At 34.4% G+C, this 17323-nt stretch overlaps 1 protein-coding gene across 1 annotated transcript; it reads left to right on the plus strand.

The window, feature by feature from the left end:
• The first annotated feature begins 13193 nt into the window (after positions 1-13193).
• LOC146882430 (uncharacterized) lies at positions 13194-16078 on the plus strand. Its single transcript, XM_085667403.1, has 6 exons — positions 13194-13519; positions 13796-14112; positions 14197-14421; positions 14869-15360; positions 15447-15665; positions 15759-16078. The coding sequence occupies exons 1-6, from the start codon at positions 13194-13196 to the stop codon at positions 16076-16078; spliced, it is 1899 nt and encodes a 632-aa protein (XP_085523529.1).
• Positions 16079-17323: the final 1245 nt, after the last annotated feature.

Raw genomic sequence — 17323 nt, forward strand, 5'->3', positions numbered from 1 at the left:
ATGTATAATGAACTACCTAATTTGGAGAAGCTGGTGGTTATGATTACTCAAGATAAAATCAAACCAGTTGCAGGTAGATTACTTTATCAAACATGTACTTCCTTGAATATAATAATCCTTTTTTCTAACATTGGTTTTCATAAGTAGGTGAATTTCCAATTTTAGTTTCTAATACGTGGAATGGTACAAAGTTGATAATGGAAAATGATTTTCCTCAAATAGTTGAGAAACGTATGAAAAAGTAAGTTATTCCAATTTTAAACGTTGTACCTAGAAATATTAATGTCCATTTTTAATTAATTGCAAGTTCTAATGGAATGATTTTTTATATATTAAGAATAGTGTGGTTTATTTTGTTTGATTAATTGATTTGCATAATTGATCCTGATGAAGTGATATTGAGTCAGTGTGCAAGTCAATTGACTTAGTCTTCCCAATATACTGATGTTGAACGGTTTGTATATAAATGTTCAGTAAAAAGTTTATCTGAAATCCCATCAATGAAGAAGGTATGAAAACAAGTTTTTAGAAATTATTTAATTTAATTTCAATTTTTTAAATAAATTGAACTTCAAATTTTTGTTTTGATATAGGAAGTTGTATACGTGACTGTTGCAACAACTGTTAAGTTTAACTTAGATAATGAGGGCTGGTACTATTTGGTTTGCAACCATTGTAACAAAAGGACTTATAAAGTAGTTTCTTTCAAGTGCACTTATTGCGATAAGGATAATGCCCTCCCTATTTTCAAGTTGTATATTGTTATATTGTGTTTTACATTATGTGAGCTATCTTAGTTGTTAATTGTAATAGTTATGTATTTTGTAGGTATAAGCTCCAAATACAAGTCTGTGATGATTCAAACAATTATGCTAACTTTGTTGTATGGGACCAAGAATGTAGAAACATTATTGGCTTGTCTGCTGCAAATTTGCAAAAAAGAATGATTGAGGTCAATTTTTTTATATTATGCATTGTTGATTTTGTATACACTATTACTGGTATGAAATGTGTTTTATATTTATTATTTTTATTTACAATAGGTCGGTGAAGATGACCCCCTCTGCTTTCCTGATGCATTGGATGTAATGCTAGGTTGTACCTTTGCATTCAAAGTCTGAACCCAACCAAGAACTAAGTGTGCATCAGTCATTAAAGTTTCAAATGTTTTAGAAATAGTGGCACATGTTAAAAGTGTCATCCGTCCACTTCAAGTAAATATGAATTTTTTTAATGATTGATATCTTTCTTCCTACTTGTATTACATGTAAAGATAAAATAAGTTGATGTGTATTTGTATTTGTAGACTGGTGATAGTAGTGATAAATGCAGTATGGATTTGGTATCTGAGAGTTCTAGTGTTATGGTAAGTATAGTAGGTTGCATTTCCAATCCAATGTTAATTGTTTCATTTCGAATGTTATACAAATTTATTTGTGATTTTGTTTTTTTTTTGTAGATTTCAGAATTATGTAGGAAAGTTATTTGTAATTTGGCAGTAGACACTGATACTGATATAGTAATATATTCCTATTCAAATTCCTTTATGCTTACAGTACATTATAATGTATTTCAAATGATAATTTTTTTTATTTTTGTAGAAGAGTTGATGAGAAGCCTCGAGCCAAGGGACCTACAACAAGAGCCATGGCTAGGAGAATACAAGAGGAATGGGCCTTAAATGCGCATGCAAGGCCCAAGATGAACTTCACATGGGCCAACGAAGATGTGAAGACCTAGCCTAGGACATTTTGCTTGTAAATACTAGATTAGGATTTTATTTTGGGCTTTGTATTTTGGGCCCAGTAGAATAGGATTTTCTTTGGGCCATGTATTGGGCCTTAGAGGAAATTGGGCTTTAGAAGTAATTTTGGACCAAAAAGGGGAATTGGGCCAAATAGGCCAAGAGTAGTGTGTCTACTCTAGAAAAGCCTAGAAGCTTCTCAAACTTGCTCTCCAAGGATGAGAGATAGCTTCCCATGGCAAGACAAGTGTGACTAGCTTAGGTGGCAAGTCACACCTCCCACATGCTCCTTTTTGGCTCCAAAATTCAACTTTCTAGACTCCTTTTTCCCTCCACTTTTTGGAGACCCCTTGGTCTCATTTTAGCCTATAAATAGAAGGCTTAGGAGATGTATTTTTGAGCTTGAAATTGAGTAATGAATTGCTGCCCAAATTTGTGCACAAATCTCTTTTGAGCTCACCTTAGAGTAAACTCTTCTCTAGTTTACTCTAGTCTTCTTCCTTAGGAGTTGGCCTCACCTCTCTTAAGAATCCTTTCACCTACACCAAACCAAACACCTTAAGCTTCTTTCCTTCATGCTTCCGCATCCAACACCATCCATGGAGCCTCCATTCTTCATGCAAGCTTCAATGGAGACAAGAAGAAGCCATCATGTGGTATCATGAGCCTTGGTTTTAGTGAGTTAAGTGCTTCTTCTCCATTTTTTTTTTCAATTCTGTGTTGTTCATCACTTCTCCTACTTGTCTTGCTGTTTTTGTTCATTTTATTTTGAGTATTAATGTCTTTTTACTTTGGTTCATCTTCATTTGCTTCATCTTGAACCATCCTTGTGTGCTTTAGGTGTTCTATTTGGTTTCTACCATTTACTTTTCATTTTAATTGAGTATTTTTTTTTGTTCAGTTCATTCTCTTGATTCTTGAGTTTATTTTGATTTTAAGATCCATATGTTTTGTTTAGAGTCATGTTTAGTCCATATATGTCATTAATTCCTTGTTTAGCTTTTAATTTTCTTTGAATTTGTTGGTGATGTGTTGCTGAATTTTTTTTCAGATTTGAGTGCAGTTTTTAATCCTTAAAAATTAACACTCTCTTCTCTCTTTGAGCCTTGGAAATGAACCTTCACATCTAGATAACCTTAGTTATCTTAATGTCCAGTGGGAATTTTCCTTGTGCTTGCTTAAAATCACCATAAACCACACTATATTTCCTTTCAATTAATTGTGCTTTGGTGCTTTTTCATTTCTGTTTTTGAGTTCAGATTGCTATTTAGATCTTAGCAATGTCTTAGAGTCAATTTCCATTGTATTTCATTGTGTTTCATGATCTTCTTTTGATTCCTTTAAGTTTCCTTCTCCTTTGTGCTTTTTGTTTCCATTAAAATGCAAATGATCAAACATAGTGTGGTGGTGATTTTGTTTTGTGGTGGAAACTAGCTGCTGTAAGAGCAATAAAAAGAAAGAAAAAGAGCACAAAAAGAATACAAGCAAGTGCCAAAAAGAATCAAAAGAAAAGATCAAAAGAAAGTGGCAAAAGAAGTACACTAGAAGCACTACCATCACTTGAGTTTGAGAGCATTATTTTGTTGCATTTTACTGTTGTTCCAGTTTTTGTCTGACTGCACACTGTTTGTATTTGATTTATCATAAAAAATTGGCCGGTGCAAATCCAAATCTAATTTTTGCCTCTTTTAGCTAAGACATAGACGAAAAAGTGAAAAAACGAATTATTGAAAAATGTTGAGAAATGAAAAAATGAAAAATATCTGAAGCAGAGGCCTGAATTCACGTTTTTGGACTGGCAGTGAGTGAAAAATCAAATTTCAGTGCAGTTTTCTAGCTTATTTTGGTTGTTTTTCATCCATTCTAGTGCCATTCATTAGGTAATTCATTTGAGTGCTTATCTTGTTTCTTTACCTTATTTCTAGTTTGTCATTTCTTTGGTAATCCTTTGAGTTTGTCATGGCATTATTCACTTTTGGTTTAGCAATTATAATTTTGTGCTTTTCTTGCTTTATTTCTTGACCTCTTTTGGTTTGGTTTCTATATTTGGTGCATACTTCTTTTTGGAGGTGATCTAATTTTCCTAAGGTAGCATCCTAGGAGGTGGAGTACCTAGTCCCGAAAGAGAATCCTCTTTGGTGAGATCAAGAGGAAGTGCAAGAGTGAAACACTTGTGAGGACCAAGCCAAGAAGACAAAGCCAAGAAGACCTTTTACATTTTGCGCACTTTGATTGTATTCAAATTGAGTTGTAAAATTGTAATGCTTTCCTTCTTGTGTTCATGGCCTAGTTAGGTGTCTTGGGGGAGTCTTAGGTACTCAATCCCATCTCCTAACTAGAACCTTTCTATACATTAGTGAAGCGCTTTTAGTGGTGAAGTTTGAAGGTTCCAAGTGCCTTCTACTTCTACCAAAACTTAGGCCGCATATAGCTTATAATCTTTCTTGTTTTTAATTTTCTTGTTTGATAGTTTAGTGTGTGTCAACTTAGTCTTTGAATTAATTTCATTTAAGAAGTTTTGTACAAAAGTTTCAAGTTCCCTTGGCTAGGAAAGACTTGGTATGTAAGCAATCCAAGTGATTCACCTCTCTTTCCTGGAGGAGAACTATAAGCTTTTGCTATCTACTTCTTCTTTGAAATTTTCTTTTAAAGACCAAAATCTTAAAAAAAAAATGTCTCAACCTCCTTCTCAATGTATGAGTGCTTCAAATGAAGAAGAAATAAGTTTGAAACAAATTGCCTTTGATTTGAGAGCACTACTACGTTGGAAGGAAGATGAAATAATTGCAAGGGAAAGGGAAAAACAAGAAAGAGATAGATTTCATCAACTTTTAGATGAAGAGAGGAGGGGAACAAGAAATATGGAAAGGTTGCATGAGAGGATGAGTAATAGGAGTCAACATTTGTACTCCCACACTCCAACACTAGTCACACACTATGAAGAAGATAGTAGACTAGTTGACAACTTCTATCAACCTCCTCCTCCTCTAAGAAGAGAAAGAAGAGAGCCTAGGGAACCAAGAGCCATTAGAATAGACCTCCCTCACTTTTATGGGAAAGATGATGTTGAAGTTTATCTTGATTGGGAAATGAAGGTTGAGCAACTCTTTGCTTGCCATCAAATAAGTGAGGAGAGGAAAGTACCCTTAGCTACCCTTAGCTTCCAGGGTAATGCTATGTATTGGTGGACTGCCCTCGAAAGAGATAGGAGAATCAATCAAAGTCCCGAGGTCAAATATTGGAATGACCTCAAAGGAGCCCTTAGGAGAAGACATATTCCCTCCTATTATCATAGAGAGCTAATGGATAAGCTCCAAAGACTCCATCAAAATAAAATGAAAGTGGAAGAATATAGACAAAAGATGGAGTTATATATGATGAGGGCTGGGATTAGGGAGTCCGAGGATACCACCATTGCAAGGTTTCTTAGTGGTTTAAGTCTTGAGATAAGAGATAGAGTAGAATTGTTGCCCTACCAAGACTTAAATGACTTGGTTCAACTTTGCATAAAGGTAGAGCAACAAATTCTAAGGAAAAATTTTCGAAATGACTACTCTAACTCTTATACCAAGAAAGAATTCAAGAGGGAGGGTAAGCAAGTCAAAGAGGAACCCTCCAAAAGTTTCAAGGAAAAGGAGAAACCAAGGGAAGGCACATCTTCACACACTCGCACTAGTGAAATCAAATGTTTCAAGTGTCTTGGTAGAGGTCATGTTGCATCTCAATGCCCCACCAAAAAGACCATGATCTTAAGGGGTGTTGACCACTATAGTAGCCAAGATGAGCAAGAAAGTGAGAGTGAGACTTCTAGTGAGGAGTCTAATGATGAGGCTAAGGAAATTGCCTATCCTTGTGAAGGAGACCTTCTAATGATTAGAAGACTTCTTAGCAACCAACCCATTCCAAAAGAGCCAACACAAAGAGAGAACATCTTTCATACAAGGTGTAAAATTTTAGAAAACACTTGTTCTCTCATTGTTGATAGTGGTTCATGTTGCAATTGTTGTAGTACAAGGTTGGTTGATAAGTTGGCTTTGACTATCATTCCCCATCCAAAGCCTTACAAATTGCATTGGCTTAATGAAAGTGGGGATTTGACAGTCCAACATCAAGTGAAGGTCAAGTTATCCATAGGGAAATATGAAGATAGTGTGCTATGTGATGTAGTACCTATGGAATCTTGCCATGTTTTATTGGGAAGACCTTGGCAATTTGACAAGAAAACCATGCATAATGGTCTTACCAATGAAATCACCTTCACTCACAAGGATAGAAAATTTGTCTTGCATCCTTTATCACCATCCCAAGTGGTAGAGGATCAAATCCAAATGAGAAAGAAGTTGGAAAAGGAGAGAAAAGAGGATAAAAAAAAAAGTCCTCCCTCTCTCCCAAAAAAAGTAACTAAAGATGAATCTGAGGTGGGAGAGATTGGTGTTCCTTCTCCCAAGGTCATTCAACATGAGAACATTTTGACTATAAAATCTTTGACCCAAGTTCTCAATGATGAACAACCTTCATGCCTCTTGTTGTGTAAAGGAACACTCACATGTACTGCCACAACTCTTGAACGTAAGAATCTACCTCCTAAAATTGAAAATCTTTTGAAAGAGTTTGAGGATATATTCCCTAAGGAAGGGCCTATTGGGCTTCCTCCCTTTAGAGGAATCGAACATCAAATAGATTTAGTGCCTGGGGCTAGTCTACCAAATAGACCAGCCTATAGGACAAATCCTCAAGAAACAAAGGAGATAGAGTCTCAAGTCCAAGAGTTGTTGGAGAAGGGTTGGGTTCAAAAGAGACTTAGCCCTTGTGTTGTGCCTGTTTTGTTAGTACCTAAAAAGGATGGGAAATGGAGAATGTGCTGTGATTGTAGAGCCATAAATAACATCACCATTAAATATAGGCATCCAATCCCTAGGCTTGATGACATGCTTGATGAGTTGCATGGGTCCCTCATGTTTTCTAAAATTGATCTAAAGAGTGGTTATCACCAAATAAGAACAAAGAAGGTGATGAGTGGAAAACCGCTTTTAAGACCAAATTTGGACTATACGAGTGGTTAGTGATGCCCTTTGGGCTTACTAATGCACCTAGCACATTCATGAGGCTAATGAACCATGTCCTTAGTGAGTGCATAGGAAAGTTTGTGGTTGTCTATTTTGATGATATCTTGATTTATAGCAAGAGCTTGCATGAGCACATAGACCATCTGAGGTCTGTCCTTACCATCCTTAGGGTAAATAGTTTGTTTGCTAATAAAGAGAAATGTACTTTCTGTGTAGATAGTGTAGTTTTCTTAGGTTTTGTTGTGAACAAAAATGGGGTCCATGTTGACCCTACAAAAATAAAGGCCATCCAAGAATGGCCTACTCCTAAAAATGTTGGAGAGGTTAGGAGCTTCCATGGTTTGGAAAGCTTTTATAGGAGGTTTGTTCCTAACTTCTCTACTTTGGCTTCACCCCTCAATGAACTTGTCAAGAAAGATGTATCTTTTAATTGGGGTGAAAAACAAGAGTCTGCTTTTCAACAACTCAAGGAAAATCTCACCAATGCACCCATTCTAGCTTTACCAAACTTTTCAAAAACCTTTGAGCTAGAGTGTGATGCATCCGGTGTAGGAATAGGTGCTGTGTTGTTGCAAGGAGGGCACCCAATTGCTTATTTCAGTGAAAAACTTCATGGTGCCTCCCTCAACTATCCCACCTATGATAAGGAATTGTATGCCTTAGTTACGGCCCTTCAAACTTGGGAACACTACCTTGTGTCCAAAGAGTTTGTCATTCATAGTGACCATGAGTCGCTAAAATATTTGAAGGGCCAACATAAGCTGAATAAAAGACATGCTAAGTGGATGGAATTCTTGGAATAATTTCCTTATGTGATAAAGTACAAGAAGGGCAAAAGTAATGTGGTGGCTGATGCCTTGTCTAGAAGGCACACCTTGTTTTCAAAATTGGGAGCCCAAATTCTTGGATTTGATCACATTCCAGAAATGTATAATCAAGATTCTGAGTTTTCCTCTACTTATGCTGAATGTATGGAAAGACCTCAAGGAGGTTTCTATGTGAATGAGGGGTATTTGTTTAAAGAAGGAAAATTTTGTATTCCCCAATGTTCACAAAGAAAACTCCTTGTTCAAGAAACACATGAAGGGGGATTAATGGGTCATTTTGGGGTAGAAAAAAACCCTAGGTCTTTTAAAAGAGAAATTCTTTTGGCCCCATATGAGGAAGGATGTCCAAAGGCATTGTAATAGATGTATTTCATGCTTACAATCTAAGTCTAAAATAATGCCTCATGGATTATACACCCCCTTGCCTGTTGCTTCAGCCCCTTGGGAAGATATAAGTATGGATTTTGTCTTAGGACTCCCAAGAACACAAAGGGGTTTTGATTCCATTTTTGTGGTGGTAGATCGTTTTAGCAAAATGACACACTTTATACCCTGCCACAAAGTGGATGATGCTAGCAACATTGCTAGGCTTTTCTTTAGAGATGTGGTCAAGCTTCATGGTATACCCCGCACCATAGTTTCTGATAGAGACACCAAGTTCCTTAGCCACTTTTGGAAAACACTTTGGTCAAGGTTAGGAACTAAGCTTAATTTCTCTACTTCATGTCACCCACAAACTGATGGGCAAACTGAAGTTGTTAATAGGTCTCTGTCTACTATGTTAAGGGCAATTTTGAAAGGGAACCACAAATCTTGGGATGAATGCCTTCCCCATATTGAGTTTGCCTACAATAGAGTAGTTCATAGGACTACTAAAATCTCTCCATTTGAAGCTGTTTATGGCTTTAATCCTCTCACTCCCATGGACTTGCTACCACTTCCTACATCTTTTGATTTTATTCATAAAGAAGGGGTGGCAAAATCTGATTTTGTTAAAAAAATGCATGAAAAGATTAAAAGCCAAATCCAGCAACAAACAGAGAGGTATGCTAAGTACAACAATAAGGGGAAGAGGGAAATGATTTTTGAAGAAGGGGATTGGGTGTGGCTACACCTTAGAAAAGATAGATTTCCTAAGCAAAGGAAGTCTAAACTTAGTCCTCGAGGTGATGGTCCCTTTAAAGTGCTGAAAAGAGTAAATGATAATGCGTATAGGCTAGAGTTGCCTGAAGGCTATGATGTGCATGCCACCTTTAATGTTGCTGACTTAATACCTTTTGCAGGTGGTACAGATGATGAGGCAGAGACTATAGATTTGAGGACAAATCCTTCTCAAGAGGGAGGGGATGATGAGAAGCCTCGAGCCAAGGGACCTACAACAAGAGCCATGGCTAGGAGAATACAAGAGGAATGGGCCTTAAATGCGCATGCAAGGCCCAAGATGAACTTCACATGGGCCAAGGAAGATGTGAAGACCTAGCCTAGGACATTTGCTTGTAAATACTAGATTAGGATTTTATTTTAGGCTTTGTATTTTGGGCCCAGTAGAATAGGATTTTCTTTGGGCCATGTATTGGGCCTTAGAGGAAATTGGGCTTTAGAAGTAATTTTGGACCAAAAAGGGGAATTGGGCCAAATGGGCCAAGAGTAGTGTGTCTACTCTAGAAAAGCCTAGAAGCTTCTCAAACTTGCTCTCCAAGGATGAGAGTTAGCTTCCCATGGCGAGACAAGTGTGACTTGCTTAGGTGGTAAGTCACACCTCCCACATGCTCCTTTTTGGCTCCAAAATTCAACTTTCTAGACTCCTTTTTCCCTCCACTTTTTGGAGACCCCTTGGTCTCATTTTAGCCTATAAATAGAAGGCTTAGGAGATGTATTTTTGAGCTTGAAATTGAGTAATGAATTGCTGCCCAAATTTGTGCACAAATCTCTTTTGAGCTCACCTTAGAGTAAACTCTTCTCTAGTTTACTCTAGTCTTCTTCCTTAGGAGTTGGCCTCACCTCTCTTAAGAATCCTTTCACCTACACCAAACCAAACACCTTAAGCTTCTTTCCTTCATGCTTCCGCATCCAACACCATCCATGGAGCCTCCATTCTTCATGCAAGCTTCAATGGAGACAAGAAGAAGCCATCAAGAGTTTGAGTGCAAGTGCTGATAATGATTCCGATTATGTTGTAATTGGAACTCCAACAAAGAGGTTATTGCCATATAGTGAAAATTGCAATGAATCTTCTCAGGACATGGATTCTGCTCAACTATCTAGCACTAAGATGAAGAAGATTATAAAGAAGGAGAAAACTTAATTTGATTTATATGTTTTGATGTATATAATTTTGTGTGCTTTAAAACAGTTATGGTTAACCACTTTTTTTGGTATATATATATATATATATATATATATATATATATATATATATATATATATATATATATATATATATATACTGTAAATTAGGTAAACTTACATTGTGGTTGACTCTGTTATGTTATGTTATGTTATGATGTTGGACGCATTCGCAAAAAATTGTATTAATACCTCTGCCAATAGTATAAATTAGATGCTTGATAACATGTTAAATAGTAACAAATATTAAAGAGATATACATGATTGATATTAAAAGAAATTACATTTAAGTAGAAGTGTACAAATAAGAAAGCTATATATAGTCTTTCAAAAAGCAATGTAATAAAATCTACTTAAACGATTACCAAGGTTAATATATAAACATTCTTAATGGAGATTAAGTGATTAAAACATGAATAGTGCTTGAACGGTTTTTGTCTACCCCAAACATCTCTTTGTTTCCAGCTTCCAGTCCATTATCAACACAAAACTCCTTCCACCCACGACTTAAATAGCATTCCATACGCGATCTTTGACTCCATCTTATTGTACACAACCATAAACCATCGTTTTCATTGCTGAGATTATACATTTTGCGATTCTTTACCAAGGATACTGTAGCAAAGTGGGCATCCAAGTACTGTAAATCATATTCTGAATTTGTCAACTAATGTATAACTTCATCTAACAAAATAAATAAAAAAAGGATTATACTTACCAGTGATGAATTCTGAATATCGTTTTCAGTTAAGGTTTTCTCTGTTGAAAAGTAAAATGAATTTTCATCATTGCTTTCCAATGTTGTACTAAAGTTATCACTTGAGCGTTTCATGTAAGTTATTTCATCATCACCCAAGTCAAAAATTCTTACTAGGAATTTGTAATCTCCCATGTAAGTAAGTCTCATTACATGATCCTGCTTGATTTCATAGTACTTAATAAACTCTGGAATTCCACATCTAATATAACGCATATGCAAGTATCCTCTGACAATGGTTATTTCATGGATGTTTCCTACTGGATCAATCATCTCAAAGTTATCAAACATAAATGTTGGTCCCCAAAAGCGTGAAAATGCATCAGCAAGCATTATAAACTTATGTAGCATAAATCACACCTCTTTATCCTTAATATAAAATAAATTTTACCAGTTACATGAGTATAATATTGTAAACGATAATGTTACCTATTGTGCTGGTAATTTGATATTGAAACAATTGAAGAATCGGGGCAATGGAATATGTGGTGGAACATCAGTTGGATTTTTTGGAGTATGGTATTGTATTTTCGTCATATCTGTATTGAAAATCCTTAAGTCAAACACCCTGTTTCCTAAATATTTGACTGCTACATAATAGTTCTCTGTGAACTTGTAAAAACTTGCTATTTCATAACTTCCACAAAGAAGTTTTCAGGCACTCAACCTTGACCTATGTGGACAACTAACTTATTTCTTCTTGGGTCCAGTAATTTCTTTGGACAACTAACCTTGACTAAGTAGTTTAGATTATGTCGAACTTCTTTGGTCTAGTAAACAAAGAAATCTTTGTCAAATTGAATGTATTCCTGCAATATGTATGAATTAAACGAATGAAATGTTGAAATCGAAGTATAAATGTCCGATGCAATGTTTATAGATATTAAAATAACAGAAAAATAGATCTTGGCAAATGGGTTCCATTATCTTCATTGTTCTATACAAAATGCAGATTAGAATGCAGTTTCAGAAAAAAAATCAACAGATATATATACTTTTTGGATTGCTTTTATAATATATGTGGTTGAAAACAGATGATATATAGTAGATGGCAAAGACACCAAAACTTTACCTTGGTAGGATTAAGGATTGAAACCCAGAATGGATGGCAGTACATCATAGCCTTCCGGGAAGATGAAGCCATTGGAATAAAGTTTGAAATGCAGTGCAAAATGATTGGATAATGGAATGGTAAAAAAGTCGAAGGACATGACATATATATTAAAATTTTAAATAAAATTACCGTTTCAAATGACGGTTGATAATGAAATGTCAATGTAATTAATACTCTAACCTTTAAAGTATTTAGGTTAACTTTAAAAAAAAAAAAATCTGAGCACTCATTGCATATAGTAATTTCATTAAATTGACACGACAATATTTGAAATGGATTTTGTAAAAAATTAACATATTTTTTTCATTTGGCGGCCATTTTAATTGAGTATTACCATTAACAACAACATAGAACATGAATAATTATCTGGTTTACAATGAAGGGATGATAATTTTCAGAAGCAATAAAAAGAATACAACAACTGCAATGTGTATGATAATAGAAAAGTATTAATAGACAACTAAGAGGTTTGGTTTTTTTTTTGTTAAAAAATTTAATTGTACATTTTACAATATGCATTCATTTTTCTGTAATTTGAACAAATTTTTTTAAAATTTATTCTCAGGTGATTATGTTGGATATTGATAAACACAGGAATGGATGTTGATAAAATAAGATCCAACATTTCTTGCGCCCAAGCAAGATTGAAGAGAAAAATGATATTGAAAGAAAATAGGATGAATAAGAAATGTGGTAAAGAATTTGGTGCATTTTCTAAAAGCCAACATACAAGAAGATTGTGTACTCCACTATTTGATGTTACATATAAATTTTTTGAGGATGAAAGACTTAACAATTCTAGAATAGTGCAATGTCATAAAGATAAACATACAGTTCTAGATAGCAGTGCTTCACATCGACACAATCTATTACATAGGTTTTAGATGGTTTCTTCAGAGCAGGAAAAAGAAAATCAATGCTCATTGAATAAGAGCAGTACTTGTGAACAATTTTCTTTAATTGCATATGAATTTCTTATGGGTCAAAAAATAAGTCAAGTCAGTAGTTACGCAGATGTTGCAGGCAATACAAAAGGTATTTATTAATTAATTCACTAGCAGATATTTATATTCGTAAATTCTTAATCTTTTATATTATGACAGTTCAAGACAACGTTCAAAATGTACAAGGTCAACAAGATCGAAAGAAAAAAACATGCACAACTTCAGACAATGATCCTTCCATACAATTAGATGAGAGATAAGATATCTACTAATTACATCGTTTATTTCATGATATTATTCCTTTTTAAATATGTTTACTAAATAAACAATACAAATTCACTACTTATACAGATATAGGTGACCCAATATACATGTGCTCGTATTGTAAAGCATACATGTGGTATGAAGAAAGGATAGACAAGCATAAACATTCTACAATTCCAAAGTTTCAGTTGTATTGTGGGAATGGAAAAATGCAGTTACCTCTATTGAAGGATGCTTCTAGTGTTTTGAAGCAATTATTGTTTGACTCCAACAGCAAAGAAGGAAAAAATTTCCAACAACATATTAGAACATATAATATGATGTTTGCTTTTACATCACCTGGTGCCAAAGTTGATAATAGCTACAACAATGGTCATGGTCCACCCAACCTAAGAATCCAAGGCCAAGTTTGCCATAGAATAGGTAGTTTGCTCCCTCCTGCAGGGCAAATGCCTAAGTTCGCCCAACTATATATTTATTATACTGAAAATGAAACACACAACAAAATCCAATCATTAAGGTACGTTTAAATAAGTTGTTTTTATATCAGATTGTGATATTTGTATGCTATATTAATTCATATTCTATCAATTTTCAACAATGACAACAAAATTGATGTAGATATTGTAAACAAGTTGACAAAAATGTTAGATGAATAAAATGTTCATGCAAAATCATTTCGAGTTGCTAGAGATCGTTACAGAGAACAACCTTTCTGTGACCTTAAATTTAGGCTTATTACTGATAGGACTAAGGATGGAAGGCTATACAATATACCTAACATTTCTGAAGTAGCAGCACTAATAGTTGGTAATGTTGATAGTGCTTCTCCAAGAGATATCATAATGGAAAATAGAAGTGGAAAATTGGAAACAATTAATGAACTGCACACGAGCTACCTAGGATTCCAATATCCGCTACTATTCCCATACGAGGAAGATGGTTATAGGCATGATGTTAATCATCGACTGACAAGTACTTCAAAGAACATGAAGAGAAATTGCCTAACAGACCTTACGAAGAATCATTTGTTGGGCAGGGTCATTGCACGTAAATCTTTTTATTCCTATTATTTCATTACGTAATAAATATTTCTTTGTGTTGTCATACTAATTGAATCATTGTACAATGCAGACATGTATACTATTGAATTCCAAAAGTGTGGTCTACGTCATGCTCATCTACTACTGTTTTTGCACCAGAATGACAAATATCCAACCGCAAATGACATTGATAGAGTAATATCGGCTGAAATACCATGCCCAATAGAAAATCCAAAACTACATCAATGTGTGAAAGAACATATGATTCATGGTTCTTGTGGAGTAGTAAATAAATCTCTTCCTTGCATGAAGAATGGTAAATGCTCACGGTGTTTTCCTAAAAAATTTCATAGTACTACAACTATTTCAGAAGATGGATTTCCATAATATCGTAGAAGAGAATGAAGTATGTGTTGTGAAGAATCATGTTTCTTTAGACAATCGATTTGTGGTTCCATATAATCATAAATTGTTACTTAAATATCAATGTCATATAAATGTTGAATGGTGCAACAGAAGTACTTCAATCAAGTACTTATTCAAATACATCAACAAGGGTTATGACATAATTACATCTGCTATAGTTAATAATACCAATGAATGTTCTGTTTTAGAGCAGCCAACATATGAAATTAAACAATATCTTGATTGCAGATATATATATATATATATATATATATATATATATATATATATATATATATATATATATATCACCTTCTGAGGCCTGTTGGAGAATCTTTTCATTTCCGATTCATGACAGAATCAATGTTCACGAGTTGGATTGAATGGAACAAAAAGTATGAACATGCTAGAACTTTGACATACCCAGAGATTGTGTCAAAGTTTGTCTATGTCAAGAAAGATAGATGTTGGAAACCCAAGAAAATAGGAAATAAAATTGGAAAACTTATTTGGGTACCACCATCAACAGGTGAATTATACTATCTAAGGAGGATGCTAATTGTTGTCAAAGGTCCTTTATGTTATGAACATATCAAGACGATAGACAACATATTATATTCTACCTTTAGAGAAGCATATGAATCTTTGGGATTTTTAGCAGATGATAAGGAATACGTAGAAGCTATCAAAGAAGCAAAAGATTGGGGCAGTGGAAATTATCAAAGGAATCTTTTTGTCACAATGCTATTGTCTAATAGTGTTAACAAACCACATGATCTATGGGGAAAAACTTGGAATTGGTTATCTGATGACGTATTATATAGGGAAAGAATAAAAGCTGGCAATCCAAGTATGTTTCACTGTTATTTCTAAACTTCAACAATGAAGTTATTGCATTAAGCAAATGTATACTTAAATCAATTTATCTAAATGCAGAATTGCAATTATCACCTCATATATTGAGAAACCTAACGTTATTCCATATAGAAGAGTTGCTACAAACTAATAGAAGAAGCCTAAAACAATTCCCAACAATGCCATATCCAGATGGTTATGTTATAGCTCAATATGGGAACAAATTGGTGTACTCTGAACTTGACTACAATCCCATCAGTGAAGAAAATGTATTTCAGAAAAATTATAATTCCATGACAGGTAAAAAGTAGTTAGCTAAATTTGTTATAAAAGTTTCAAATACATGTATAGATTCTTTATTTGAGTACATAAAATCAGAAAAAACATTTGTAGGTGAACAAAAGGAGATATTTGACAAAGTGAATCAAGTTGTTATTAAGAACGTTGGAGGAATGTTCTTTTTATATGGCTATGGCGGAACAAGAAAAACTTTCATGTGGAGAACTCTATCTTCAACATTGCGATCTAAGGGAAAAATTGTTCTAACTATTGCATCAAGTGGTATAGCATCTCTATTGTTGTCAGGAGGAAGAACAACACATTCAAAGTTCAGAATACCAATTCCAACCATGGAAAACCCAATTTGTAACATGGAACAGGGTTTTGAAGCTGCAGAGCTATTAAAATTAGCTGACCTTATCATTTGGGATTAAGCATCAATGGCACACAAATTATGTTTCGAGACTCTTGACAAAATGCTAAATGACATAATGAAAGAGCAAATGAAATCGAATTTAGTCTTTGGAGGTGATTTTAGACAAATATTACCTGTAATTCCTAGAGGTAGTCGATCAGACATTGTACAGCAACATACCTATGGCAGCACTATCAAGTATTGACATTGACCAAGAACATGAGACTATTACAAACAGTTTTACAAACCAGTACAACATCGGAAATTCAAGAGTTCTCTGATTGGATTGTGAAACTTGGTGATGGTATGTTGTGTGAACCAAATGATCGTGTAGTAGATATTGAAATACCACCAGAATTTTTGATTTCTGATTTTAACGATCCAATCGAAGCAATTGTATTAAGCACATATACTAATCTATTGGAAAACTACAGAAATGATAATTTCCTGCAGAGCAAAGCTATATTGGCTAGTAAAATCGAGACAATGGAAGAAATTAACAAATACATATTATCTTTAATTCCTGGTAAATATTTATTTATCCAGTCACATATGTTACATATGGAATGTGTATTATATGTCCAATAACTAATATAATGACGCTTTGCAGGACAAGAACAAGAGTACCTAAGTGCAGGTAATTAATAAATCTGATAATTCAATAAATTATGACTATGATGTTATTACTCCAGAATTCCTCAATTCATTAACTACATCAGGATTACCAAGTCAGAAAATAACTCTGAAAATCGGAGCTCCTATAATGTTGCTAAGAAACTTGGATCAAGCGGAGGGACTGTGCAACAGAAGCATATTAATTATTACAAGGTTGCAAAAACATGTAATAGCAGCAAGGATTATAAGTGGAAACAAAAAGGGTAATGAAGTTTATATTCCACGTGTGTCTATGTCTCCATCTCAATCTTCGTGGCCATTCAAACTAATCAGAAGGCAATTTTCAATTATGTTATCTTATGCAATGACTATAAACAAATCATAGGGGCAATCTTTGTGCTCGATTGGATTATATTTGTCAAAACCAGTGTTTAGCCATGGTGAATTGTATGTTGTAGTTTCTAGGATTCAGAGCAAATTAGGATTAAAGATCTTAATCCATGATTCCGAGCAAAAACCATTGTCTTCTACGACAAATTTTGTGTTTAAAGAAGGTTTCCAACATGTATAAGACATATTTACTATATTAACTAACATTTTGAGAACTCTATCCGTTATATGCTCTGTGTCCAGAGACAACATATACAAA

Source organism: Vigna unguiculata, chromosome 10, assembly GCF_037176805.1.
Source record: "Vigna unguiculata cultivar grain cowpea cultivar isolate G323 ecotype 2 chromosome 10, ASM3717680v1, whole genome shotgun sequence".
NCBI lineage: Eukaryota > Viridiplantae > Streptophyta > Magnoliopsida > Fabales > Fabaceae > Vigna > Vigna unguiculata.

Coding starts and splice junctions, on each gene's coding strand:
- LOC146882430 (XM_085667403.1), top strand. CDS start 13,194: ATGTGGTATGAAGAAAGGATAGACAAGCATAAACATTCTACAATTCCA. Junction 15,361..15,446: donor AATAAAAGCTGGCAATCCAA/GTATGTTTCACT, acceptor ATCTAAATGCAG/AATTGCAATTATCACCTCAT. Junction 15,666..15,758: donor AAATTATAATTCCATGACAG/GTAAAAAGTAGT, acceptor AAACATTTGTAG/GTGAACAAAAGGAGATATTT.